The sequence below is a fragment of the Phyllobates terribilis genome, unplaced genomic scaffold (assembly GCF_046119375.1).
Source record: "Phyllobates terribilis strain yellow unplaced genomic scaffold, ASM4611937v1 Scaffold_1__5_contigs__length_1240528914, whole genome shotgun sequence".
Classification (NCBI taxonomy): domain Eukaryota; kingdom Metazoa; phylum Chordata; class Amphibia; order Anura; family Dendrobatidae; genus Phyllobates; species Phyllobates terribilis.
In genome coordinates, this window is record NW_027362761.1 from 234439150 (window position 1) to 234466857 (window position 27708).

General features: G+C 44.5%; 1 protein-coding gene across 1 annotated transcript in view; it reads left to right on the forward strand.

Moving 5' to 3' along the window:
- The first annotated feature begins 2 nt into the window (after window positions 1-2).
- The window catches only part of LOC141254974 (polyadenylate-binding protein 2), a 68744-nt gene continuing 41038 nt past the window's right edge, over window positions 3-27708 (forward strand). The window contains exons 1-3 of the mRNA XM_073671057.1: window positions 3-282; window positions 4169-4594; window positions 4719-5908. Coding sequence (XP_073527158.1) covers window positions 4178-4594; window positions 4719-4868 — 567 coding nt within the window. The 5' untranslated portion in view covers window positions 3-282; window positions 4169-4177 and the 3' untranslated portion in view covers window positions 4869-5908. Of the gene's footprint in view, window positions 283-4168; window positions 4595-4718 lie in introns of the transcript that reaches the window.

Consider the following 27708-nt stretch of genomic DNA (forward strand, 5'->3'; position numbering starts at 1 on the left):
GGTGAGGCGGCTGACAACTGGACGTAAGCTATAGGTGCATGCCGCCCACCTAATCCACACATTACGGTATGGCGGCATTTTCTTCTCGCGTGCGCCGAGCTGCTCCGTCCAATCAGAAGGCGACTACAGAAACTGTGCGGACGTCATCGGGCGTCGCCATGACAGGACCGGAAGTGGATTCGTCTGAAACCGAAAAGGGGAGAGGAACGGACCGAGGTGGTAGAGAGCAGCATGAGAGTGGCTGCAGAAGGCTACGGGGGGTCCCCCAGCAGCACATGACTGGTGAGAGGCCGCCACCGCTCCTACACACAGGGCTACACTGACTGAGTTGCAGGGGTGGGGGTTCTGTCACCACATCTATAGAGGAGGGAGCAGGGCTGCTGCTTGCTCAGTGCTACCTCTGCTCCCCAGCACAGCAGCGATGGCAGGGGGCTACACATCTCATCCACTGAGTGGCGAGACCCCCGAGGTGCTGCACATCTGGCCCCATAGCCACCAGTGCAGACTGAGCCCTCAGAGTCCATTCCCACAAAATCCTTTTAATGAGTGTGGTGGCCAGAGCGCAAATCCTGTATTTCTCCAAGGCTGCCCGGCTTCTACTGTAACAGAGCTGTTAGAATTAAAGGGGTTGTCCAGAGATAAAGATGTAGAGCTGATATTGTAGCGCCATTTATTCCATGGCGCTTTCATGTGAAAAGGGGGTATACAAAGCAAAAACGCAACGGCAAACTGGTACAAGAGGAGCGAGGACCCTGCCCGTGAGGGTTCACAGTCTACAAGGGATAGGTGAGGATACAGTAGGTGAGGGTAGAGCTGGTCGTGCAGCCATGTGGTGCAGCGAGGGTTACTGCAGTTTGTAGGCCTGTCGGAAGAGGTGGGTCTTCAGGTTCCTTTGGAAAGTTTCCACGGTAGGCGATATGTGGTTTTAAGGAGGGGTTAGAGTCCAGGATTACCCCGAGGCAGCGAGCTTGTGGGACTGGGGAGAGTGGACAGCCATTGATCTTGATGGATAGGTCAGATGGGGGGTGGGGGGGGGGGGGAGATGATGAATTCAGTTTTATTCATGTTCAGTTTTAGAAATCTAGCAGAGAAGAAGGATGAGATAGCAGACAGACATTGTGGGATTTTGGTTAGTAAGGAGGTGATATAAGGTCCAGAGAGGTAGATCTGTGTGTCATCAACAAAGAGGTGATACTGAAAGCCGTGGGACTCTATGAGCTGTCCCAGGCTGTGGGTGTAGATTGAGAAGAGCAGGCGTCCTAGGACTGAACCTTGGGGGACACCGACAGTTAGGGGGTGAGATGAGGAACTGGTGTGTGTGTGAGAAACACTGAAGGTCCTGTCTGTTAAGTATGAGGAGATCCAAGATAGGACCAAGTCTTTGATGCCAAGAGATGAGAGAATCTGTAATAAGAAGGAATAGTCCACGGTGTCGAAAGGCAGATGACAGGTCCAGGAGGAGGATTACAGAATAGTGTCGCTTGGATTTGGCGGTTAGTAGGTTGTTGGTGACTTTAGTCAGGGGAGTTTCAGTAGAATGGTGCGGTCGGAAACCAGATTGTAGGCGGTTAAAGAGGGAGCAGGAGGAGAGGTGGGAGGACAGTTCAAAATGGACGTGTTGTTCAAGTAGTTTTGAGGCATAGGGGAGAAGTGATATGGGATGATAGCTAGTCAGAGAGGATGGGTCAAGGGGGGTATTTTTTGAGGATGGGTGTGATCAAGGCATGTTTGAAGCATGAGGGGAAGACACCAGTTGTTAGTGACAGGATGAAGACTGTAGTAAGGTTAGGGGTGAGGTGGGACAGGATAGGGTCAAGTTCACAGGTGGTGAGGTGTGACTTGGAGAGTAAGGAGGAAAGTTGATCTTCCGTAATGGCGGAGATGCTGGTTATGGAAGAGGAGAACTGAATAGATATGAGAAGGGGCTGTGGGGACTTTAGGCAAAAGCTTTGTCTGATGGTATCAATCTTATGCTTGAAGAATGAGGCAAAGTCCTCCGCTGAGAGGAGAGGGAGAAGGCGCTGGGGGACAGAGGAGAGAATTGAAAGTTTTGAATAGCTGTTTAGGGTTGTGAGACAGGGAGGAGAAGAGAAGTAGGTTTGTTTTGCTGCAGTAAGTGTGGACTTGAAAGTAGTGAGGGACTGTTTGAATGCAATGAAGTGGGATCTTTTCCATCTCCGCTCAGCAACCCTGGAGGTCCGTCTCAGTTCTTTAGTCAGCCTGGTGTGCCAGGGTTGCCTGTTGATTGTGCGAGCTTTGGAATGTGTGAGGGGGGGCGACCGAATTGAGGGCTGCGGCTGTTGTGGTGTTATATAAAGCGGCAGCAACATCTATATCATGTAAGGAACTTATGCCTGTGAGAGGGAGAAGGGATTCAGAGAGTGAGTGTAGGTCGAGGTGTTTGAGATTTCTGCGAGGGTATGCTAGTTTGTGGAGTGGGGATTGTGCACCTGGGGAGGAGAGGGAAGAGAATGTGAGTGGGTTGGCTGTGGAAGACCATTGAGCAAGGCTGAAGGAGGAAGTGAGGGATAGAAGCTTAGAGACAGATAAGTGGGAAGTGTCAATGGGGATGTTGAAGTCGTCCATGATGATAGTGGGGATGTCAGCGGAAAAAGAAAAGGAAGCAGCCAGGTGGTAAAGTGGTGGCTGGCCCTGGGGGGAGGGGGGTAGATGCATAAACAGTGTGCCTCGAAAGAGGAGAAAGTGGAATTGGGAAGACGGAGCAGTTATGTGACAGGAGGACACCAACTCCTCCGCCATGCTTGCCCCTGAAGCAGGGTGTGTGGGAAAGATAGGATCCACCATAGGAAAATGCAGCTGGAGAAGCTGTGTCGGGGGGGGTGAGCCAGGTTTCTGTGATGCCGAGGAAGGAGAGTTTGTTAGTAATGAAAAGATCATGGATGTAGGAAAGTTTGTTGGTTGCAGACAGAGCAAGCGTTCCAGAGAGCTCCTGTTAGTGGGATTGGGGAAGCGGGGGCTGGGCGGATGGGTATAAGGTTAGAGAGGTTATGGAAATTTGTGGTAGGTCGTGGATAAGAGGTAAAAGTGACTGTGGGGATGTGAGGAGGGCCAGGATTTGGAGAGATATCGCCAGCAGTTAGGAGGAGAAGAGAAAGTTGTAGTAGGTGGGAGCAGGAGAAATCATGAGGTGGCTGTCTGTGTTTGGAAACACAGGATTGAATATTAAAGAACAATTCTGAGGAGCACAGTTCATTACTAGGTGTAGGTATTAGGGGGGGTTAGTAGAAAGTGGAGGACTGTAGGGGAGAGAGTGAAAACATATAGAAACATTGCTTAGTGTGAATGTGTACTATATTTTCGGTGCCTAGTTAAAGAGGGTATAAAGTGTGGTTACCTGACTCCTGCAATGTATGTGCCTTGCTGATATCAGCCCTGATCTCCCAATTCCTCTGACAGTCTTGCTGCACTTTTGGATTTGTTTTGGCACGCTCGCTCGCCCCCTCTGTCTGCAAATGCCTAGTGATGTGTAAGGAAGGGCTGACTGTGTGGCTGTGCATCATCCATGGTGGAGAAGGGGGCTGGTTTAGTAATTGCACTAAGCAAAACCAACAGCCCCTTCAAGCGTGTCACAAACGTACAGAGGACAGGGGAGGGGGCAGCTTTCTTTTTGTGTCAGGATATTGACCAGTGCTGCATTCATTGTCTATGGGATTTAGTTTACATATACAGCACCTATTCCACAGCACTGTCCCCATTGGAGCTCACAATCTAAATTCCATATCGGTTTGTCTTTGCAGATTGGTTAAAATAGCCGAGCACAGTACCGGGCTGTATGAATGTAGCTGAAGTCAAGCATGTGTTCATAGCTACATTTAAGACAGAGCTCTCCCCTCTTTCTAGGAAATGCTATGGATAGGGGATAATTTACCATTCTGTGAATATCTCTTAAATCCCCCACCAATCCCAGTCTTTAGGTGGTCTTCACCATCATTTCTTTTGGCTCAGTAGTGCACAATCTGCTGACAAACTCTTTATCAAGCAGCCCTGCTGAGAATGCTATCCATGAAGAAGTCTAAAAGCCTCCCCAGCAGATAATTAAAGTGAGGAAGTAATGTTGTTCTGGAAATCCCCTATAATACCTGCAGTCGCCATGTTGCTGCCATATAATTTTTTTTAATTCCAGGATGTACATGTATTTATCTTTCAGAAAGCCTGGATGGCGCAGTCGGACCCAAGAACCCGCCCCCTGGTGGAAGACTTTGTACGGTACAAATTGTGCCAGCGAAGTCTAGTACCAGAACCAAACCAACCTGCATCCTGTCCTCTACATACAGCCATGAGGGCTGCTGGGGATGAATTTGAGGAACGTTTCCGGCAGGCTTTCAGTGAAATCTCTGCACAGATACACGTGACCCCTGGCACAGCATATACACATTTCGCGGAAGTGGCAAGTGGTCTTTTCCAAGGTGGGGTGAATTGGGGTCGTGTAGTAGCATTTTTTGTCTTTGGTGCTGCACTATGTGCAGAGAGTGTCAACAAGGAGATGGCCCCTCTTCTGCCACGGATTCAAGACTGGATGGTGACCTACATTGAGACTAATTTGAGGGACTGGATGCTGAGCAATGGCGGATGGGTGAGTCTTGCTTTTACAACATGAACACCTTGTATAGGTCTTTAGTACATCTCATGCTCATTTCCCTTACGTTCTGTACCACTTGTACTAATGATGACTATATTTGCTTCCATTTCTTCCTTAGAATGGGTTCCTGGCTCTCTATGGAGATGGGGCTATAGAAGAAGCACGACGGCAACGCGAAGGAAACTGGGCTTCATTGAAGACTGTACTGACTGGGGCAGTGGCTCTTGGGGCTCTTATGACTGTGGGAGCTCTGTTTGCCAGCAAGTGACACCCAAAGCAACAGACACTAAATGTCCATTGCAAACAGTGTGCTTATCCATGCGCAACCAGCGGTGTGTGTGAAGCTGAATGGCATTGTTTCTTGTTATATGTACATTAGGTGTGAGTATGAATGTTTATTATCGCTGTGCATGTAGGCTGGGTATGTTGTTAGGAGTTGGTACATGGCATGTCTGCAGCCATATATCTTTCAGTGCATGTGATGTAAATTTGTTTTGTGTGGAAGCAATGCTTGTGTGTCTGGTGCCTGTGATGCTTTGTGTATGGAATAACGACCTGGATTGCTCTGTATCCATTTGTGTCTGTGAGCAGTGCAGGTATTTATTGCTTTTTCTTGCTGCTGGTCATGTACACTTTAATAGAACATGTGGGAGCTTTTTCCTCTGCTGCAGTAATAAAGTTGTTTCACTGTTGCCCTTTAATCTAGAACAACAGCTTAGGCTTGGTTCACATTGACGTTACGGAGGCTTTGCTGCAATTTCTGTCGCTTTACTGGAACTATTAGTGCAGCATGTTTGTGTGTGTGTGTGTATATATATATATATATATATATATATATATAAACATTTTTTTTTCCGGTAAAATGATGGAAACCTGCTTAAATGCCATAGTAAGTCAGTGTTTTTCATCATGTGACAGATCCGTCCTTGGCATAGAATTCCATTTTCTGTTCCTAATTCATAGCATTTCTGTGAACCCAGCCTAACAAGTGGATTGTTCGTAAATGTGTGTTTCATTGATTGTAAACCCCTTTGCATATTAGCAGGTCTCTTTTTGTTCTGCAGTTGGGAATATCCATAATATTAGAGTCTACGTTTATGGTTCTATATGCTACCCACGCCCTGTCACCTGGTCCAAATATTTGTTTTTATCGTCTTTATCAGTCCTAGTTTGACAAGCCTGCTGAGGAGGAAGCTCCCACCTAGGTCATTCTCCCATAAGGGAACCGTGGCTTCCTTCCCTGCAGAACACTATTACAAAGAAAATCAGAGCAAATGTTATCCATGCATTAAAAATTCCTTAGCCACACCGGTTTGCTTGCTGTTTAGTTACTGTCTCTTAAGCGACCTACTGAGTTGGGGGCTTCCATGGGAAATTGAGGGGTTGTGGATGCTTTATTTATAGAGAGCTGCTGTTTTATCTTATCTTATCTATATTTTTTTCCAACTCTTAACTCCAAAGGCAGATTTAGTGGTTGCGGCTCAGTGTGTTTGAGAATTGCATGTGTTGAGATACATCATAGATTTTGCCCATTCTGCATTGAAAGCAACATAATCTGCTTTGACAGTCCGCAATACATGCTTCTGCGTGGATACAGCCAGCATCATTTGGATTTGTGAAATGACATGAAAAATGAATTAGGCTGGTACTGTCACCCCCTGCTGATTTTTATCTCCAGATAAAATCCACAGCAATTTCAATCATATGTGGACTTGCCTGTACAAAACAAGGTATATGCAGAATACATTATAATTGAAGTGAAAAAGAATTTCCCTTTAATGGTGTACAGACACTTTAAAGGGGTTGCCACTTTAAAAATATCCCAGGTCCCTAACACAGTGTTAGAAAAAATTAAATAAAAATACTTTACACGACCCCCTATGTCTACCGCTGCTCCCGGTATCAGTGATTGTCTGCAGTGCTGACATCACGTCAACAGCGCGGTAGCCAATTGGTGAGCCCAGCAGCTCTGGCAGTGTAGACAGCACCTTGCTCAAAACCGCTGAGCTCACTAATTGGTTATGGCGCTATTGATATTGACTGTAGTGCTGATGTCATACCAGGCACTAAGAGCAGCAGTGGAGACTCGGCGCTGGACCTGGGGAGAGTGAGTAAAGCGTGGTTTGTTTTTCTTATAATAAACAGTACCCATGGGAACAAGGAATTGGGCATGTTGAAATTTAATATGCCTGATGCTTCTTTTCCCTTACAACTGGCTTAATGCTTATGGGCACAATGCGCCTGAATTTTACTACACTGAGGGTGGATCTTTTTCTATTTTAACCGCTTCCCAACCTAGAGACTTTCTGTTTTGGCATTTTCTTTTTTTTCCTGTCTTCCAAGGACTTATTTTGAATGGTACCATTCCATTTTACTATACAGTGTACTGAAAAAAAAATTCCCAAGTGTGGTAAAATTTTGAATGAAGAAGGAAAAAAAACCACAACTCTGCAATTGTTTTTTTTTTTTTTTTTTTTTTTTTGTTTGAAGTTTCAACAGAAGCTTTGTCATGGCAGGCACCTGGTCCTTCAGTTGGCCCCTATCATAGCAACCCATCAGCACCCAGTGATCACGTTACAAGGGCACTGATAGGTGCATAAAATGGCATACTGTCAGAGATTTTATCAGCAGCAGGGGGAGCTCCACTCTGCTTCTACAACCCCTGGCAAAAATTATGGAATCACCGAGCTCGGAGGATGTTCATTCAGTTGTTTAATGTTGTTGAAAAAAAGCAGATCACAGAAATTGCACAAAACTAAAGTCATTTCAAATGGCAACTTTAGGGCTTTAAGCAACACAAAAAGTCATCAAGATTAAAAATGTGGTACTCAGTAAGGGTCATTTTTTTCAGACCAAGCAGTGGGAAAAAATTATGGAATCATGAAAAACAACCACACAAAAGAACACTCCAATACATCACTAGTATTTTGTTGCACCACTTCTGGCTTTAATTACAGCTTGCAGTCTCTGAGGCATGGAATTAATGAGTGACAAACAGTACTCTTCATCAATCTGGCTCCAACTTTCTCTGATTGCTGTTGCCAGATCAGCTTTGCAGGTTGGAGCCTTGTCATGAACCATTTTCTTCAAATTCCACCAAAGATTTTCAATTGGATTGAGATCCGGGCTATTTGCAGGCCATGACATTGACCATATGTCTTCTTTCAAGGAATGTTTTCACAGTTTTTGCTCTATGGCAGGATGCATTATCATCTTGAAAAATGATGTCATCATCCCCAAACATCCTTTCAATTGATGGGATAAGAATACTGTCCAAAATATCAATGTAAACTTGGGCATTTATTGAAGATGTAATGACAGCCATCTCCCCAGTGCCTTTACCTGACATGCAGCCCCATATCATCAATGACTGTGTAAATTTGCATGTTCTCTTCATGCAATCATCTTTATAAATCTCATTGGAACGGCACCAAACAAAAGTTCCAGCATCATCACCTTGCCCAATGCAGATTCGCGATTCATCACTGAATATGACTTTTATCCAGTCATCCACAGTCCACGATTGCTTTTCCTTAGCCCATTGTAACCTTGTTTTTTTCTGTTTAGGTGTTAATGATGGCTTATGTTTAGTTTTTCTGTATGTAAATCCCATTTCCTTTAGGCGGTTTCTTACAGTTTGGTCACAGACATTGACTCCAGTTTCCTCCCATTTGTTCATTTGTTTTGTTGTGCATTTCCTGTTTTGGAGACATATCGAGTTTCCGGTCTTGACGCTTTGATGTCTTCCTTGGTCTACCAGTATGTTTGCCTTTAACAACCTTCCCATGTTGTTTTGTATTTGGTCCAGATTTTAGACACAGCTGACTGCAAACAACCAACATCTTTTGCAACATTGCGTGATGATTTACCTTCTTTTAAGAGTTTGATAATCCTCTCCTTTGTTTCAATTGACATCTCTCGTGTTGGAGCCATGATTCATGTCAGTCCACTTGGTGCAACAGCTCTCCAAGGTGTGATCACTCCTTTTTAGATGCAGACTAACGAGCAGATCTAATTTGATGCAGGTGTTAGTTTTGGAATTGAAAATTTTCCAGGGTGATTCCATAATTTTTTCCTCAGAATTGAGGGATTCCATAATTTTTTCCCTCTGCTTGATCTGAAAAAAATTACCTTTACTGAGTACCACATTTTTAATCTAGATTTCTTTTAGTGTTTCTTAAAACCCTAAAGTTGCCATTTGAAATGACTTTAGTTTTGTGCCATGTCTGTGATCTCCATTTTTTTTCAACAACATTAAACAACTAAATGAACATCTTCCGAGCCCGGTGATTCCATAATTTTTGCCAGGGGTTGTGTTAGAGGCCATTGTTAGCTGTGTAATGTTGGACATTATAAGTAAAAGTCTTAAAAAGTTTAAGGGTCATTCAGATGTGCATGCCAATCGGTCCAAGCACCCGTATATGAAGATATCATGCTTGAGTCGCGAGAGCCTCGGCCACTCCATGCATTCTGGTCCGATCTCTGGCAGATTTGCACGGATCTCTGAATGAGCCTTTATTTCTCCAATCATATATTGATTGCATATCACATTTATGTCATCACTTATAAGCAGGGAGGATCTGACCTCTGGGACTTTTTTGTCTAAGTGTGGGAAAAAGGTTGTTTAGTAAGCGGTGTTGGGGAAGAAAAATGGAATGGCTCTAAAAGGAAAAAGTAGACCAAGAAAGGAGAAGGATGTCAGTGTCAATAGAAAACTCAAAAATGTCTTTCCAGATAGAAAATCAATGCAAAAACCAACACTGACACGTAAACAGAAGAAATATGAATGGACAGTATAGAGATCTTTTCAATTATTTTTTTTTTACACCAAGGTGTTCAGTGATAACAAAGGGGCTTACTCTAGTAGGTTTCATTTCCACAAATGTCAATTATTCTGTAAGAGCAGTGAGATGATGGCACTATCGCAGGATGTTGTGAGGGCCAGTTTACTGAGCAAGTTCAAGGAGGGTCTGGATGCCTCTTCTGAAGATATAGGATTACTATCTGCATTCGGGGAAATATATTTTTCTCTAATATGGGGCAATTATCTTCTCATAGGCCTGTTTTTTTTTTGTTTTGAGCCTTAATAAACTTCATGAATCTGAAAACAAAGTTACAGTGGGCTAAAGAGAAGCAGTCATAGACTTTGGATGAGCTGGTGAGCGTGATGTATAGCAATATTAAAAAAAGAAAACATGACGCATTAAAGATTACCTTTCACCAACCTGAGGCTGCACTTTTTATTTAAAGAAGCACTCACATTAACATTTTTATCCTCTTAATATATTGCAATCATATTATATAGCACTGGGTACTTACAATTGCTCATTTTGCCTTTCTGCCCAGCTAATTCATCTAATTTCTCTGCTCTATGTAAAAACAGGAAATCTCTTACATTTATCATTCCCCTCTTCAACTCCGCAGCGTAAACGCTTGAAAAACGCTACGTGGGCACCCAGCCTCAGGGTTAAAAGTTGACCAGCGATTTCTCATTTTTCCAACAAAATTTACAAAACCATTTTTTTAGGGACCACATCATATTTGAAGTCCCTTTGAGGGATCTTTATGACAGAAAATACCCAAAAGTGACACCATTCTAAAAACTGCACCCCTCAAGGTGCTCAAAAACACATTCAAGAACTTTATTAACCCTTAACGTGCTTCACAGGAATTTTTGGAACGTGGAAGAAAAAAATTAACATTTAACTTTTTTCACAAAAATGTTACTTTAGACCCAATTTTTTTATTTTCGCAGGGGTAACAGGAAAAAATGGACCACAAAATTTGTTGTGCAATTTCTCCTGAGTAAGCAGATACCCCATATGTGGGGGAAAACCACTGTTTGGCCGCACGGCAGGGTTCAAAAGGGAAGGAGCGCCATTTGACTTTTTGAATGTAAAATTTGCTTGAATAATTAGCGGACGCCATGTTGCATTTGGGGAGCCCCTGATGTACCTAAACAGTGGAAACCCCCTACAAGTGACACCATTTTGGAAACTAGACCACTCAGGGAACTTATCTAGATGTGTGGTGAGCACCTTGAACCCCCAGGTGCTTCACAGAAGTTTATAACATTGAGCCATAAAAATAAAATTTTCACATTTTTCCCACAAAAATGTTTTTCAGCCCCCACTTTTGCATTTTCATAAGGGTAACAGAAGAAATTGCACCATGCAGTTTGTTGTGCAATTTCTCCTGAGTAAGCAGATACCCCATATGTTGGGGAAAACCACTGTTAGGGCGCGCGGCATGGTTCGGAAGGGAAGGAGCGCCATTTCACTTTTTGATTGTAAAATTTGCTTGAATAATTAGCGCATGTGCCCCTGATGTGCCTAAACAGTAGAAACCCCCCACAAGTGACACCGTTTTGGAAACTAGACCCCTCAGGGAACTTATCTAGATGTGTGGTGAGCACCTTGAACCCCCAAGTCCTTTACAGAAGTTTATAACATGGAGCCGTGAAAATAAAAAAATCAAACTTTTTCCACAAAAATGATGTTTTAGCCCCAATTTTTTTATTTTCACAAGGGTAAGAGGAGAAAATGGACCCCAAAAACATTTGAGCAATTTATCCTGAGTACGCCAATACAGTGTTTGGGCGCACGGCAGAGTTCAGAAAGGAAGGAGCACTGTGTGACTTTTTGAACGCTGAATCGAGAGCGGACGCCATGTCACGTTTGGAGAGCCCCTGACGTGCCTAAATAGTTGAAACCCCCCACAAGTGACCCCATTTTGAAAACTACACCCCTCAAGGATTTTATCAAGGGGTATAGTGAACATTTTGAACCTAGAGGTACGACACAGAATTTGATGACATTAGGTCATCATATTGAATAAGTTGTCATTAGTCTTGAGCGCAAGTGCTCGCTACTTGAGTTTGCATCGGGTACTCAGGTATGCACCATGTATCACGGGTGCTCAAGTGAAATGCTCGAGTCCCCGCCCGCATGTTTCACGGTTATTAGACACCCCCAAAAAAACATGCGGGGATCGCTCGTGCATGGCAGGCAATCCCCACGAGTTTTTTTTAGCCGCGAAGCATATGGGGCGGAGACTCGAGCACCCGCGATACTCAGTGCATACCCGAGCACCCGATGCAAACTCAAGTAGCGAGCACTTGCGTTAAACACTAGTTGCCATATCGGCATTTTTTTTTTTTTTTTACTTTTGAAAAAAAAAAAAAAAACAACCCTAGCCCAACCCTGACCCCCAACCCTGACATTAGCACAACCCTAACCCCAGCCCTAGCGTTTATTTTTTACACCGTTCCTCGTGCGGTATAAGTGATTAGACAAATTTATTCTTCGGGTCGATGCGACTACAGAGATACCAGAATCATATCGGGTTTTTATGATTGACGGCTGTCACACACTAAAAGACACATTTTGTAAAATCTAGTTTTTGCATTGCCATATTTTGAGAGCTATAATTTTTCCATATTTTGGCCGACAAAGCAAAGTCATGTGACAGCTTGTTTTTTGCGGGATGAGTTAACGTTTTTATTGGTGCCATTTTCAGGCACGTGACATTTTTTGATCGCTTTCTATTCCAGCTTTTGGGAGGCAGATTAAACAAAAACCAACAATTCAGGAATTGTTTTTTTTTTATTATTTTTTTATTCTACTCCGCGTGTGGTAAAATTGACAAGGTAGCTTTATTCTTTGGGTCAGTGCGTTTACAGCGGTACCACATTTATATCGTTTTTCTATGTTTTGGCGCTTTTACACAATAAAAGCTATTTTATAGAAAAAAATATTTTTTTGCATCGCTTTATTCTGAGGGCTATAACTTTTTGATTTTTCGGCTGATGGAGCTGTATGGCGGCTTGTCTTTTGCGGGACAAGATGACTTTTTCAGCGGTACAATTTTTATTTATATTCATCTTTTTGATCGCGTGTTATTCCATTTTTTGTTTGGCGGTATGATGATAAAGCATTGTTTTTTGCTTCGTTTTTTTTTTTTTTTTACTGTGTTCACTGAAGGGGTTAACTAGTGGGACAGTTTTATAGGTCAGGTCGTTACGGACGCGGCGATACCAAATATGTGTACTTTTATTGTTTATTTTTTTTCATAATATTTATTGATGGGTACATTATATTTTTATTTTTGGTGGATTATTTTTTTTATTTTTTTTAAATATTTTTACAAATTTTTTTTTTTTTTTTACTTTCTAGGAGTTTTTTTACTTTTTTACTTTGTCCCACTGTGGGACTTTCACTTTTTTAATTCTGATCGCCTGTATAGCATAGGGATGGAGCACCATCCCTGTGCCATGCAGGCAGTCAGCGCTGCACAGTGAGAAGATTGTTTGGTCGTGCACTGCGCATGACCAAACAATGTTCCTGCTGCCTGGTGACCCGGATGTTGTCATGACGACATCGGGTCATCATGACAACACCCGGGAAGCCGCGGCAGACAGCGCTGGAGGCCGGAAGAGGAGGTCAGTATACCGATCACCTCCCCTTAGCCACCGCAATGCTGCGATCGACTTGGTACTGGGTGTCAGCTGTGACAATCAGCTGACACCCGGCGGCGATCGCGCCCGCACAGCCTGTGTGTGTGCGTGCGCGCGCGCGCGATGATGTGCTAACAGGGGTCAGGCTCTTAAGTCCCAGGGCACAGATGCGTATTAGTACGTCATGGGCTTTAAAGGGGTTAAAATGGCGGGATAGGGGGTAGCCCAAAAAGCCTTTCTTGATGTTGTTAATATGTTCTTTTATTGTTACTGACATCATCCCTTTAGTTCTGCCCACATAAATTTTGTTGCATGGGCAGTAGTGATGAGCGAGTATGTTCTGTTAACCCTTTCGCCGAGTATGCTCGGGCGAGCACCGAGTAGTTACAGCTGCTCGGTGATATGTTTGAATCGCAACGTGTGCATGATTTGCGACTGTTTGACAGTTTTATTACATGTGAAGAATGTCTATTTCTTACACATTCCTCACATGTATTAAACCTGTCAAACAGTCGCAAATCATGCACATGGGAGCGATTCAAACATATCACCGAGCAGCTAAAAATACTCGGAGCTCGGCCCGAGCATACTTGGCGAAAGGGTTAACAGAACATACTCGCTCAACACTAATAGGCAGACAAAGATATAGATGACTCCTATCATGGAACATGTAATTCTGTCCCTGATTGTATAGCTTATGGTACCATTTGAGTTACTGAACTGCTTTCTGCGAACCCTTTTAATAGAACACAGTTTGCAACAGGGGCAATAATCGCATGGTAGGAACTCCCATTCATTGGGTAAATTGGTTCTTCATTGTTTATTGGATATAGAATTTCCTTTATCAGTGGGTGCAATTTTACTTCCCAAAGTTGGTGCATGCCTGAACACAAATCTGGGATGGGCCGGTAGGAATTGTCCTATAACCTTATCTTGTTGTAAGACCTGCCAGTATTTGGATACAATACCTCTATAAATTTCCCACAGTTACTATGGTACTCGGTAATGATTGGAACCAGGTCAATTTGGTCATGTAAGTTAAGAGGTGTTGGTAGATTCCTATTCTTATGAACCAGATTGGGCCTGGATAAATCCCATACCTAATTTAGCTATTTGGACACCACAGGACTCCGTACTCCACAGCAATTACTTTATTCTTTTTTTTCCATTTTTTAACCCCTTTACCCCGAAGGTCGTTTGCATGTTAATGACCAGGCCAATTTTTACAATTCTGACCATTGTCACTTTGAGGTAATTACTCTGGAACGCTTCAACTGATCCCCCTGATTCTTAGATTGTTTTTTCGTGACATGTTGTACTTCATGATAGTGATAAAATGTCTTTGATATGACTTGCGTTACTTTGTGAAAAAATCGGAAATTTGGCGAAAGTGTTGAAAATTCTGCAATTTTCAAACTTTGAAATTTTATGTCCTGAAATCAGAGAGATATGTCACACAAAATAGTTAATAAATAGCATTTCCCACATGTCTACTTTACATCAGCACAATTTTGGAACAATTTTTTTTTTTATTATTAGGAAGTTATAAGGGTTAAAAGTTGACCAGCGATTTCTTATTTTTTCCAACAAAATTTACAAAACCATCACATTTAAAAAGTGACTTTGAGGGGCCTTTATGACAGAAAATACCCAAAAGTGACACCATTCTAAAAACTTCACCCTTCAAGGTGCTAAAAAACACATTCAATAAGTTTATTCAGGTGCTTCACAGGAATTTTTGGAATGTGTTAGAAAACTATGAACATTTAACTTTTTTCACAAAAATGTTATTTAGGCTGCGTGCCCACGTTGCGGATTACAAGCGTTTTTGCTGCGGATTTTCCGCAGCGGAAACGCTTGTAAAACGCTTGGTAATCCGCACCCCATGGTCCCCAATAAGAATCCGCAAGTTCTATGCCCATGCTGCGTTCAAAAATCCGCAGCATGTTCATTAATTTAGCGTTTCCGCAAGCGGAATTGCCTTATACAGTCATGGCCAAAAGTATTGCGAATGAGACAAATAGTAATTTTTCCAAAGTTTACTGCTTCATTTTTTGTAATGGCAATTTGCATATACTCCTGAATGTCAAAGAGTGATCAGCTTAACAGCAATTACTGTACTTGCAAAGTCAATATTTGCCCAGAAAATGAACTTTAACCCCCAAAACACATTTCAACATCATTGCAGTCCTGCCTTAAAAGGAGCAGCTAACATCGTTTTAGTGATTGCTCCATTAACACAGGTGTGGGTGTTGATGAGGACAGGGCTGGCGATCAATCAGTCATGATTAAGTAAGAATGACATCACTGGACACTTTAAAAGGAGGCTGGTTCTTGGTATCATTGTTCCTCTTCAGTTAACCATGGTTATCTCTTAAGAAACACGTGCAGCCATCATTGCACTGCACAAAAATGGCCTAACAGGGAAGAGTATTGCAGCTACAAAGATTGCACCTCAGTCAACAATCTATCACCTCATCAAGAACTTCAAGGAGAGAGCTTCCATTGTTGTCAAAAAGGCTCCAGGGCGCCCAAGAAAGACCAGCAAGCGCCAGGACCGTATCTTAAAACTGTTTCAGCTGCGGGATCGGACTACCAGCAGTGCCGAGCTTGCTCAGGAATGGCAGCAGGCTGGTGTGAGTGCTTCTGCATGCACTGTGAGGCGGAGACTCTTTGAGCAAGGGCTGGTTTCAAGGAGGGCAGCAAAGAAGCCACTTCTCTCCAGAAAAAACATCAGGGACCGACTGATATTCTGCAAAAGGTACAGGGAGTGGACTGCTGAGGACTGGGGCAAAGTCATTTTCTCTGATGAATCCCCTTTTCGATTGTTTGGGACATCTGGAAAACAGCTTATTCGGAGAAGAAGAGGTGAGCGCTACCACCAGTCTTGTCTCATGCCAACTGTAAAGCATCCTGAAACCATTCATGTGTGGGGTTGCTTCTCAGCCAAGGGAATCGGCTCACTCACAGTCTTGCCTAAAAACACAGCCATGAATAAAGAATGGTACCAGAATGTCCTCCAAGAGCAACTTCTCCCAACCGTCCAAGAGCAGTTTGGCGCCCAAAAATGCCTTTTCCAGCATGATGGAGCACCTTGCCATAAAGCAAAGGTGATAACAAAATGGCTCATGGAACAAAACATAGAGATTTTCGGTCCATGGCCTGGAAACTCCCCAGATCTTAATCCCATTGAGAACTTGTGGTCAATCATCAAGAGACGGGTGGACAAACAAAAACTAACAAATTCTGGCAAAATGCAAGCATTGATTGCTATCAGTCAGGATTTGGTCCAAAAGTTGATTGAGAGCATGCCAGGGAGAATTACAGAGGTCTTGAAGAAGAAGGGGCAACACTGCAAATATTGACTTGCTGCATTAACTCATTCTAACTGTCAATATAACCTATTGGTACTCATAATATGATTGCAATTATATTTCTGTATGTGATATAAACATCAGACAAACACTAATAAAAACCAGAGGCCAGCAGATCATGTGAAAATATAATTTTGATGTCATTCTCAAAACTTTTGGCCATGACTGTACAATGCAGTAAAAAACGCAAGGCAATTCCGCATGTCGAAAACGCGCGATAAACGCTTGCGGAATTCCGCATGCGTTTTTCCGGGAGAGGACATGCGGAAATGAAGCAGAAATTTTCTGGTTCATTTCCGCAACATGGGCACATAGCCTTACACCCAATTTTTTATTTATTTTCGCAAGGGTACAAGGAAAAAATGGACCATAAAATTTGTTGTGCAATTTCTCCTGAGCACGTGTATATGTGTATTGAGTCCAGCTTTTTGCTGCTGCTTTTACTTGTTTTTTTAATTGTCTTTTAATTTTTTGGAGTGTTTTTTCATGAATTAAATAAAGTTGCCAAACATATTTTTTCTATCTAAACATTATTGTCTCGGGTGTGCATTTTTTTACGGTGCAAGCTTTCTCTAATTGTTCTGAATCTTCTGCCTGGTATTGTGTCTGAATCACGTATTTCAGAGATTTACACAGAAACCCCCCCACCAATTTAAGCGCTTAGCGCAGGATAAATGTGAGCCGAGCCTTACTGCAATCTTTGCGAGGCAGAATTAGCAAATCAACAGCAGGTGAAGAGTTGGTTTTACTTGTTTTTTACGCTGTTCCACGTGCAGTATAAGTGATTAGACGACTTTATTCTTCGGGTCGGTGCGATTACAGCGATACCAGATTCGTATCGGGTTTTTATGTTTGTCTGCTGTCACACACTAAAAGATGCTTTTTTTTTTTTTTTTTGCAAAAATTGTTTTTTGCATCGCCATATAATGAGAGCTATAATTTTTCCATATTTCAGCCGACAGAGTCATGTGATGACTTGTTTTTTTGCGGCACAAGTTGATGTTTTTATTGGTACCGTTTTCGGGCACGTGATATTTTTTGATCGCTTTCTTTTCTGATTTTTGGGAGGCAGAATAAACAAAAACCAACAATTCAGGATTTTTTTTTTTTTTTATGCCGTTCTGTCTGCGTGTGATAAAATTGATAAGGTAGCTTTATTCTTTGAGTCAGTACGATTACAGTGATACCACATTTATATAGTTTTTTTAAGTTTTGCCGCTTTTACACAATAAAAACTATTTTGTAGAAAAAATGAATATTTTTGCATCACTTTATTCTGAGAGCCATAACTTTCTATTTTTTGGTTGATGGAGCTGTATGGCAGCTTGTTTTTTGCCGGACAAGATGACGTTTTCAGCAGTACCATTTTTATTTACATTAGTCTTTTTGATCGTATTTTATTCCACTTATTGTTCAGCGGTATGATGATAAAGTATAGTTTTTTAATTTTTTTTTTTTACGGTGTCCACTAAAGGGATTAACTAGTGGGACAGTTTTATAGGTTGGGTCGTTTCAGATGTGGCAATACCAAATATATGTACTTTTATTGTGTATTTTTTTCATAATAGTTCTGGGCACAAATAAATATATATATATATATATATATATATATATATATATATATATATATATATATATATATATATATATATATATATATACACACCTTTCAAAATCAAAAGTTTGGGGTCACCCAGACAATTTTGTGTTTTCCATGAAAACTCATACTTTTATTTATCAAATGAGTTGAAAAATGAATAGAAAATATAGTCCAGACATTGACAAGGTTAGAAATAATGATTTATTTGAAAGAATAAGTTTCTCCTTAAAACTTTGCTTTCGTCAAAGAATGCTCCCTTTGCAGCAATTACAGCATTGCAGACCTTTGGCATTCTAGCTGTTAATTTGCTGAGGTCATCTTGAGAAATTTCACCCCATGCTTCCTGAAGCCCCTCCTACAAATTGGATTGACTTGATGGGCACTTTTTGCGTACCATACGGTCAAGCTGCTCCCACAACAGCTCAATGGGGTTGAGACCTGGTGACTGCGCTGGCCACTCCATTACAGATAGAATACCAGCTTCCTGCTTCTTACCTAAATAGTTCATGCTTAATTTGGAGGTGTGCTTTGGGTCATTGTCCTGTTGTAGGATGAAATTGGCTCCAATCAAGCGCTGTCCACAGGGTATGGCATGGCGTTGCAAAATGGAGTGATAGCCTTCCTTATTCAAAATCCCATTTACCTTGTACAAATCTCCCACTTTACCAGTATCAAAGCAACCCCAAACCATCACATTACCTCCACCATGCTTGACTGATGGCATCAGGCACTTTTCCAGCATCTTTTCAGTTGTTCTGCGTCTCACAAATGTTCTTCTGTGTGATCCAGACACCTCAAACTTTGATTCGTCTGTCCATAAAGCTTTTTTCCAATCTTCCTCTGTCCAATGTCGGTGTTCTTTTGCCCATATTAATCTTTTCCTTTTATTAGCCAGTCTCAGATATGGCTTTTTCTTTGCCACTTTGCCCTGAAGGCCAGCATCCCAGAGTCGCCTCTTCACTGTAGACGTTGACACTGGCGTTTTGCGTGTACTATTTAATGAAGCTGCCAGTTGAGGATCTTTGCCACTTTGCCCTGAAGGCCAGCATCCCAGAGTCGCCTCTTCACTGTAGACGTTGACACTGGCATTTTGCGTGTACTATTTAATGAAGCTGCCAGTTGAGGAGCTGTGAGGCATCGATTTCTCAAACTAGAGACTCTGATGTACTTGTCTTGTTGCTCAGTTGTGCAGCTGGGCCTCCCACTTCTCTTTCTACTCTGGTTAGAGCCTGTTTGTGCTCTCCTCTGAAGGGAGTAGTACACACTGTTGTAGGAAATCTTCAGTTTCTTGGCAATTTTTTACATGGAATAGTCTTCATTTCTAAGAACAAGAATAGACTGTCGAGTTTCACATGTAAGTTCTCTTTTTCTGGCCATTTTGAGAGTTTCATAGAACAAACAAATGTAATGCTCCAGATTCTCAACTAACTCAAAGGAAGGTCAATTTTATAGCTTCTCAAATCAGCCAAACCGTTTTCAGCTGGGCTAGCATACTTGTGCAAGGGTTTTCTAGGGTTTTCTAAACATCCATTAGCCTTCTTACACAGTTAGCAAACACAATGTATCGTGGTGGTTGTTGGAAATGGGCCTCTATACACCTATGTAGATATTGCAATAAAAACAAGACATTTGCAGCTAGAATAGTCATTTACCACATTAACAATGTATAGAGTATATTTTCTGATTCATTTAATGTTAGCTTCATTGAAAGAAAATGTAAATAAATATAAAAAATATTTTTACAATTTATTTTTTTTTTTTTTACTTTTTTGTACTTTTTTACTTTGTCCCACTATGTGACTTTTACTTTTAGCAGTCTGATCACAGTTATAAGGTATAGCAGTGCAAGATTACTGCTATACATCATAATTGTCAGTTCTGCACTGACACATGTTAGTTAGATCATGCACTGTGCATGATCTAACTAACTTACTAGTGCCTGGTGACCCGATGACGACATCGGGTCACCAAGGCAACAATCGGGACCCTGCGATGACGTCGCGGGGTCTCTGATCCAAGAGCAGAGGGGCTGCTGTCCCTCTGCTCGCTCGCTAAATGCTGCAATCGCATCATTTAAGGGGTTAAAGTGCTGGGAGTGGTGAGGGCACCGTTGCGGACTCCCGGCGGCGATCACGCGCACACAGCCTCTGTGCACACAAAATCACCTGGACGTATCCATATGTCCCTGGTCAGTAAGTACCAGGCCACAGGGATGTATGGATACGTCCCATGCCAGGGGTTAAGGGTCATCACTAGTTTTGAGCATTCCGATACTGAAATATCGGGTATCGGCCGATATTCGCGGTATCGGAATTCCGATACTTTTGCAATATCGTATACCGGAATCGGAAGTTCCCATAATGCAATGAGCCATTTTCATTTTATTCAGCCAATGAGGATCCTAAGAAGTGTGGGCACATCCTGTTAGGCATGTAGGCATCTTAACTAATGGCATGGCTGTGATTGGCTGCTGAAATGATGTCATGATGCACTATAAAAGCTGCCGCCGCCATTTTGAGCTCACTCTGCTGTGAATTCAGTTAGGGATAGGACGCTGTTGTTCTGAGGGACAGTTTTAGCTACCTATTTGGTCTATTCTGCTTTACACAAGCTACTTTATAAATCTCTGTGCCTTGCATCGCTAGTGCACAGTTCTCTGTGCTGTTCACCGCTTTCTGCAAGGTCTGTGTGTGAGTGCAGCTCACCCTGTAGTGTGTGCTTCAACCACGTCTGGTTGTAGTGCACTCAGTGTGTGTCACTGCCTCATACATTGTCCTTTTTTGCCAATTCATAATTTTTCCTGATATCTCCTATTAGTGTGGTGGTTCCATCCGTATTCAGCTAAATTGGTTCCAAACACACTATATAGGAGTAGTTAGAGGAGCCTTTCTGCAGCACTGGGCCCTGCAGCCCCAGCCAGATTAGTATTAGCCTATTTTTTGTAGCCTCATCTATTGCATTGTAGGTTACCTTCCTACATTGTAATAGCTACAAAAAGTTTGTGATACTATCGGTATTACATCTTTAGGCACATCCAGTGTCTTTTTGTGACAAAAAAAACCTAAATAAAGTTCACCAAACACTCCACTTTACAGTTGTGTAGGCCACATTAGCTCATATTAAAGTCTAGTCCACACTTTATAAAATTAGTGTTTCTTCTACCTGTTAGCAGCTGTTCAGGAATAAGCACACTAAGCCCTTAGTACTTTTCTGCCTATCTTTATCAGTCTACCAAGATGAAGAAGGCAGGGAGTAAGGCATGTGGTCGTGGGCGTGGAGTTTCCGCAGGGAGAGGACGTGAGGATTCTGTGCCTGCAGGGAGAGGACGTGGGGATTCTGTGCCTGCTGCGGGCACCAGTGACTCAGCATCCCCCAGTTTTACCAGGGAACAGTCCTTTATGCGCAGCTTTGTAGGAGCTAGCCGCGCCCCACTGGTGCGGGAGGACCAAATTGAAGCCGTTGTTGGATGGATGGCAGCTAACGCATCGACTTCAATTAGTTCCAGATCCTCTCAGGTCCTGAGCACTGAAGAGCACCCATCTGTCTCTTCACCACCTGCCAAATTGCCCAGGCAGTCAGAGAGCCCTGGACAGGAGCCATCTCTACTTCTGTTCTCTGAATCTCTTGGCTTGGAAAGAGGGGGCCAGCCAAGCAGAATTCGAGAATTTGAAGAAGAGGTAGTATGCAGTGATGCGCAACCGTTTTGTCTCTCTGAATCTGAAGAGGCGGGTGGGCCAGTGCCTATGGTCAGCAGCACACCTCAGTACGCATCTGATGATGAGACTCAGCTGCCAGTTTCTGGTGCGTACTGTGCTGTCGAGACTACCCAGGAGAAGCAGTTGTTTGAAGAGGGTGGTGTAGATGATGAGGTCCTTGACCCATCATGGCGTGAGGGACAGGAAGGTGGTGGGAGCAGCTCTGAGGAAGAGATTCCCCGAACAGCCCAAAAAGGAGGGAGAGGGAGGGGGCAGACTTGGTTGCCTGTAGCCTCCACTTCGGCACCCATTAGGAGCATGGCTCTTCCAAAATCCAAAGCGGGCGCTCCCAAGACTTGCAGTGCCTGGTCCTTTTTTGACACAGTTGCAGATGACATTTGCTTTGTCAAATGCAAGCTGTGTAATCAGAAGGTGAAAAGAGGGAAAAGTGTCAGCAACCTCAATACCACAAATATGTGGAAACATGTGCTGACCAAGCACGTGGTGGAGTTACAAAAACACACTGAAGACCTAGGCCAACCTACAGCGCCACCTACCACCTCTTCAGCTCGTGTTGTAGCCTCTTCCTCCAGCTCACACACAGCTGGTCCGGCTTCCTCACAGGATCGCCATGGAAGAATCTCTGGCACTGTTGTACAGAGACACAGTGTAATTCCACCCACAGCACCACTTTCCCAGTCATCCTCACACTCCCAGGCCAGTCTACAGCCATCGTTAGCACAGGCATGGGAGAAAAGGCGCCCATACTCGGCAAACCACCCCCGAGCACAGGCTCTGAATGCTGGCATTGCTAAACTACTGGCCCTTGAAATGCTATCATTCAGGCTGGTGGAGACTGACACATTCCGTAACTTTATGGCATTGGCAGTCCCACAATACAACGTGCCCAGCCGCTTTTATTTCAGCAGGCAAGCCGTCCCTGCCCTGCAACATCATGTGGAGGGAAAAATTAAACATGCGCTACAAAACGCCGTCAGTAGCAAGGTCCACCTGACCATCGATGCGTGGACCAGTAAGCATGGACAGGGACGATACCTTTCCCTCACTGCCCATTGGGTAAATGTTGTGGAGCCGGGTACAGATCTTGAGAGTGGCGCTGTACGTGTTCTGCCAACTCCAAGGATTGCAGGAATCCAGTCTGTACACATTGACTCCTCCTCATACTCCAGTTCCTCTGAATCAGTGCTGCAGGAGCCGTCACGGTCTACCTCCACATCGACCCGTGAACGGTTACCTGTTATGATGACCGATATGAGCACAGCCGTGGCCAAACGTCAACAGGCCGTATTAAAATTAATTTATTTGGGGAATCGAAGCCACACAGCGCAGGAGCTCTGGAATGCCATCAAGCAGCAGAGCGATGTGTGGTTTGTGCCAGCGAATCTCCAGCCAGGCATGGTAGTGTGTGACAATGGGCGAAATCTGGTGGCAGCTCTGGGCCTAGGCAACCTCACTCACATCCCATGTCTGGCACATGTGCTCAACTTGGTCGTGCAGAGTTTTTTGAGGGACTATCCGGATCTTGATGCACTGCTTCACAAGGTCCGCATAGAGTGCGCTCACTTGCGGCGTTCCAGCAACGCAAGATCGCGCATTGCAGCTCTGCAGCGCCGATTACTTCGTCCGGAACATCGCATCATATGTGACCTACCCACCAGGTGGGATTCAACGTTACATACGTTGGAGAGGTTGTGTGAGCAGCAGGCAGCAGTAATGGAGTACCAGCTGCAGCAGGCGCAAACAAGTCGCAGTGCGCGCCGTTCACACTTCACCACCACTGAGTGGGCCTCTATGAAGGACATTTGCCACGTTTTGTGTGCCTTCGATTATTCCACGCGGATGGCGAGTGCAGATTATGCACTAGTCAGCATGACTATCCCCCTTATCTGCCTGCTTGAAAAAACACTGCAAGCACTAAGGGATGAGGTTTTGGAAGAGGTGGAGGATGAGGAGTCACAAATGCCATCTGCTTCTCTACAGTCTGCGCAACGTGGTTCCTCACAAAGGCCTAGGCAGGGGACACTTTGTGAGGAGGAGGAGGAGGAGGAGGAGTCAATGGATGAGGAAGACATCTGTCCAGAGGAGGGAGGTACACAATGCTCTAGTAGTCAATATCTAGAGCGAGGGTGGGGTGATGCAGAGCAGGCAGAGATCACGCCTCAAGAAGGGGACAGCGTTTCTTGGCCAGTTGGCAGTCTGCAGCACATGGTTGATTTCATGCTGCAGAGCCTGAGAAACGACTGCCGCATCGCCCACATTCTCAACACGGCTGATTATTGGGTGTCCACCCTCCTAGATCTTCGCTACCGGGACAACTTACAAAGCCTCATAACACCGTTGAACCGGGAGCGTAAAATGCGGGAGTACCAAGACGCACTGGTGCATTCCATCATGTTCTCCATTCCAGCTGAGAGCAGTGCTGCTAGTGCTTTACAAAGCAGCTCAGTGCGTCGAGGCAGTGGAGGAAGCTCTGCACAAAGAGGGAGCAGAAGCAGCGCCTCAGCACAAGGCAAGACCAGTATGGCCGAAATGTGGCAAAGTTTTGTGTCCCCGCCGCCACAAATGTCTACACCATCACAGACGGCTCCAGTCAGCAGGAGGCAACGTTTCCGTCAGATGGTGACAGACTACATGTCTTGCCCTCTTACTGTACTCCCAGACGGCGCTTCTCCCTTCAAGTTTTGGGTCTGTAAGCTGGATACATGGCCAGAGCTTAGTCAGTATGCATTGGAGGTGCTAGCTTGCCCTGCTGCTAGTGTATTATCGGAACGCGTCTTTAGTGGCGCAGGTGGTGTACTAACAGACCGTCGCATGCGACTATCCTCCGATAACGTTGACCGGCTTACTTTTCTCAAAATGAACAAGGCCTGGATCTCTCATGAATTTGCCAGTCCTCTTCCAGAATAAATAATTGGTTGGCAACAGTATCCAGGTCTCCTGTTGTGTTCATGTTTCTACCACCTGAACTGTAATCCCTGAGCTCCAACACCGCCAGTTGGCGCTCGGAAGTGCTGTCTGCACAGTCAACACTTGCTGCCGTGTTATTGGGGTTCAGTAACGTCAGCTGTTCCCCTGCTGTGCGGACGGCAATTTCTCCTGCTCTGTCCACATTCTCACTACTACAGATTTTAAAGTTGCTCCAATTACACCTCTGGCTCCTCTGTTTTCAGTATTATCCCTGAGCTCCAACACCGCCAGTTGGCGCTCGGAAGTGCCGTCTGCACAGTCAACACTTGCTGCCGTGTTATTGGGGTTCAGTAACGTCAGCTGTTCCCCTGCTGTGCGGACGGCAATTTCTCCTGCTCTGTCCACATTCTCACTACTACAGATTTTAAAGTTGCTCCAATTACACCTCTGGCTCCTCTGTTTTCAGTATTATCCCTGAGCTCCAACACCGCCAGTTGGCGCTCGGAAGTGCCGTCTGCACAGTCAACACTTGCTGCCGTGTTATTGGGGTTCAGTAACGTCAGCTGTTCCCCTGCTGTGCGGACGGCAATTTCTCCTGCTCTGTCCACATTCTCACTACTACAGATTTTAAAGTTGCTCCAATTACACCTCTGGCTCCTCTGTTTTCAGTATTATCCCTGAGCTCCAACACCGCCAGTTGGCGCTCGGAAGTGCCGTCTGCACAGTCAACACTTGCTGCCGTGTTATTGGGGTTCAGTAACGTCAGCTGTTCCCCTGCTGTGCGGACGGCAATTTCTCCTGCTCTGTCCACATTCTCACTACTACAGATTTTAAAGTTGCTCCAATTACACCTCTGACTCCTCTGTTTTTAGTATTTACCCTGGGCTCCAATAACGCTAGTTGCTGCTCAGAAGTGCCGTCTGCACAGTCAACGCTTGCTCCAGTGTTATTGGGGTTCAGTAACGTCAGCTGTTCCCCAGCTGTGTGTTCGGCAAATTCTCCTGCTCTGTCCACATTCACACTACTACAGATTTTAAAGTTGCTCCAATTACGCCTCTGGCTCCACTCTGTTTTTAGTATTTACCCTGGGTTCCAGCACCGCCAGCTGTTTCCTAGCAGTGTCTTTGGCACGGGTACTCCCTCCTGCCCAGCCTGGTTCCAGCACGCCAGCTGTTTCCGGGTAGTGTCAACGTCACTTTGCCTCCAATGCGTTGTCCTGTCGTGTTGCGGTCGGGTTAGCCGACTCTATGGTGCCTGCAGTTTAGGTGACTCCTATGTGGGCTGCGGGATCTGGCAATGAAGGCTGGTTCCATAGTACCAATAGGACAAGCACCCCCTGTAGGACTGTGGGTTTTGGTAACTGCGGCCGGCTCGCGGCCTTGAAACTGTTTTTTACATGGGTACCTTCTGCTACCCATCCGGGTTCCAGTACCGTCAGCTGGCTCTCGGCAGTGCCTTTGGATTAGGTGCCTCCTTCTCGGTATCCAAGTTCCACCAACGTCTGCTGGTCCTTGGTAGTACTTTCTGGCACAGGTACCTCCTGCTTAGTAACCGAGTTCCAGTACCGTCAGCTGGTCTTCGGCAGTTCCATTGGCTCTTGTACCTTCTGCTACCCATCCGGGTTCCAGTACCGTCAGCTGGTCCTCGGTAGTTCCATTTGCTCTTGTACCTTCTACTACCCATCCGGGTTCCAGTACCGTCAGCTGGTTCTCGGCAGTGACTTTGGCACGGGTACTCCCTCCTGCCCAGCCTGGTTCCAGCACGCCAGCTGTTTCTGGGTAGTGTCAACGTCACTTTGCCTCCAATGCGTTGTCCTGTCGTGTTGCGGTCGGGTTAGCCGACTCTATGGTGCCTGCAGTTTAGGTGACTCCTATGTGGGCTGCGGGATCTGGCAATGAAGGCTGGTTCCATAGTGCCAATAGGACAAGCACCCCCTGTAGGACTGTGGGTTTTGGTAACTGCGGCCGGCTCGCGGCCTTGAAACTTTTTTTTACATGGGTACCTTCTGCTACCCATCCGGGTTCCAGTACCGTCAGCTGGTTCTCGGCAGTGCCTTTGGATTAGGTGCCTCCTCGGTATCCAAGTTCCACCAACGTCTGCTGGTCCTTGGTAGTGCTTTCTGGCACAGGTACCTCCTGCTTAGTAACCGAGTTCCAGTACCGTCAGCTGGTCCTCGTAGTTCCATTGGCTCTTGTACCTTCTGCTACCCATCCGGGTTCCAGTACCGTCAGCTGGTTCTCGGTAGTTCCTCAGCCTTCTTGTACCTTCTGCTACATTTCCAAGTTCAAGCTTTTTGAAATGGTTCTTGGTAATCACTCTGGATCTCCCTGACGAGGACCCTGAAGACGAGGACCCTGAAGACCAACCCGAAGAAGACGAGGACCCCGAAGACGACGACCCTGAAAACGAGGACCCTGAAGACCACCCCGAAGAAGACGAGGACCCTGAAGACCACCCCGAAGAAGACGAGGACCCTAGAGACCACCCCGAAGAAGACGAGGACCCCGAAGACGAGGACCCTGAAGACCACCCCGAAGAAGACCAAGAAGATGACCCTGAAGAAGTTGACCAAGAGGACAAAGAAGAGAAGACAAGCACCAAGATACAGAAGAACAAGAGACAGAAAACCAAGAAGCAGAAATACAAGAAGCTGCAGAACAAAAAGCAGAAGACCATTAAGCATAAGACTAAAAATCAGAGCAAAAGATATTATCTAAATTATAAGCAGAAGATGACTAAGCAGTGTATGGGGGTGAGTCCGTTCCTCCTCGTGGTGCCCCTGGAAAAGACCTGCTGCTGCAGGCCAAACTGAACGCGGACAAATCCTGTTGTAAATCTTTTGTGACGGGCAGAACGAAAGGTGTAATGTCCAACCTTTTATAGATAACAACTACAGGAATGCCTGTCACAAATAAGAATATGATGAAGAAGAAGAATATGAAGAAGATGAAGAAGTAGAATATGAAGAATGTAAAAAAAAGAATAATACGAAGAAGGTGAAGAAGAAGAAGATGAAGAAGGTGAAGAAGAAGTGGATGAAAAAGATGCTGAGGATG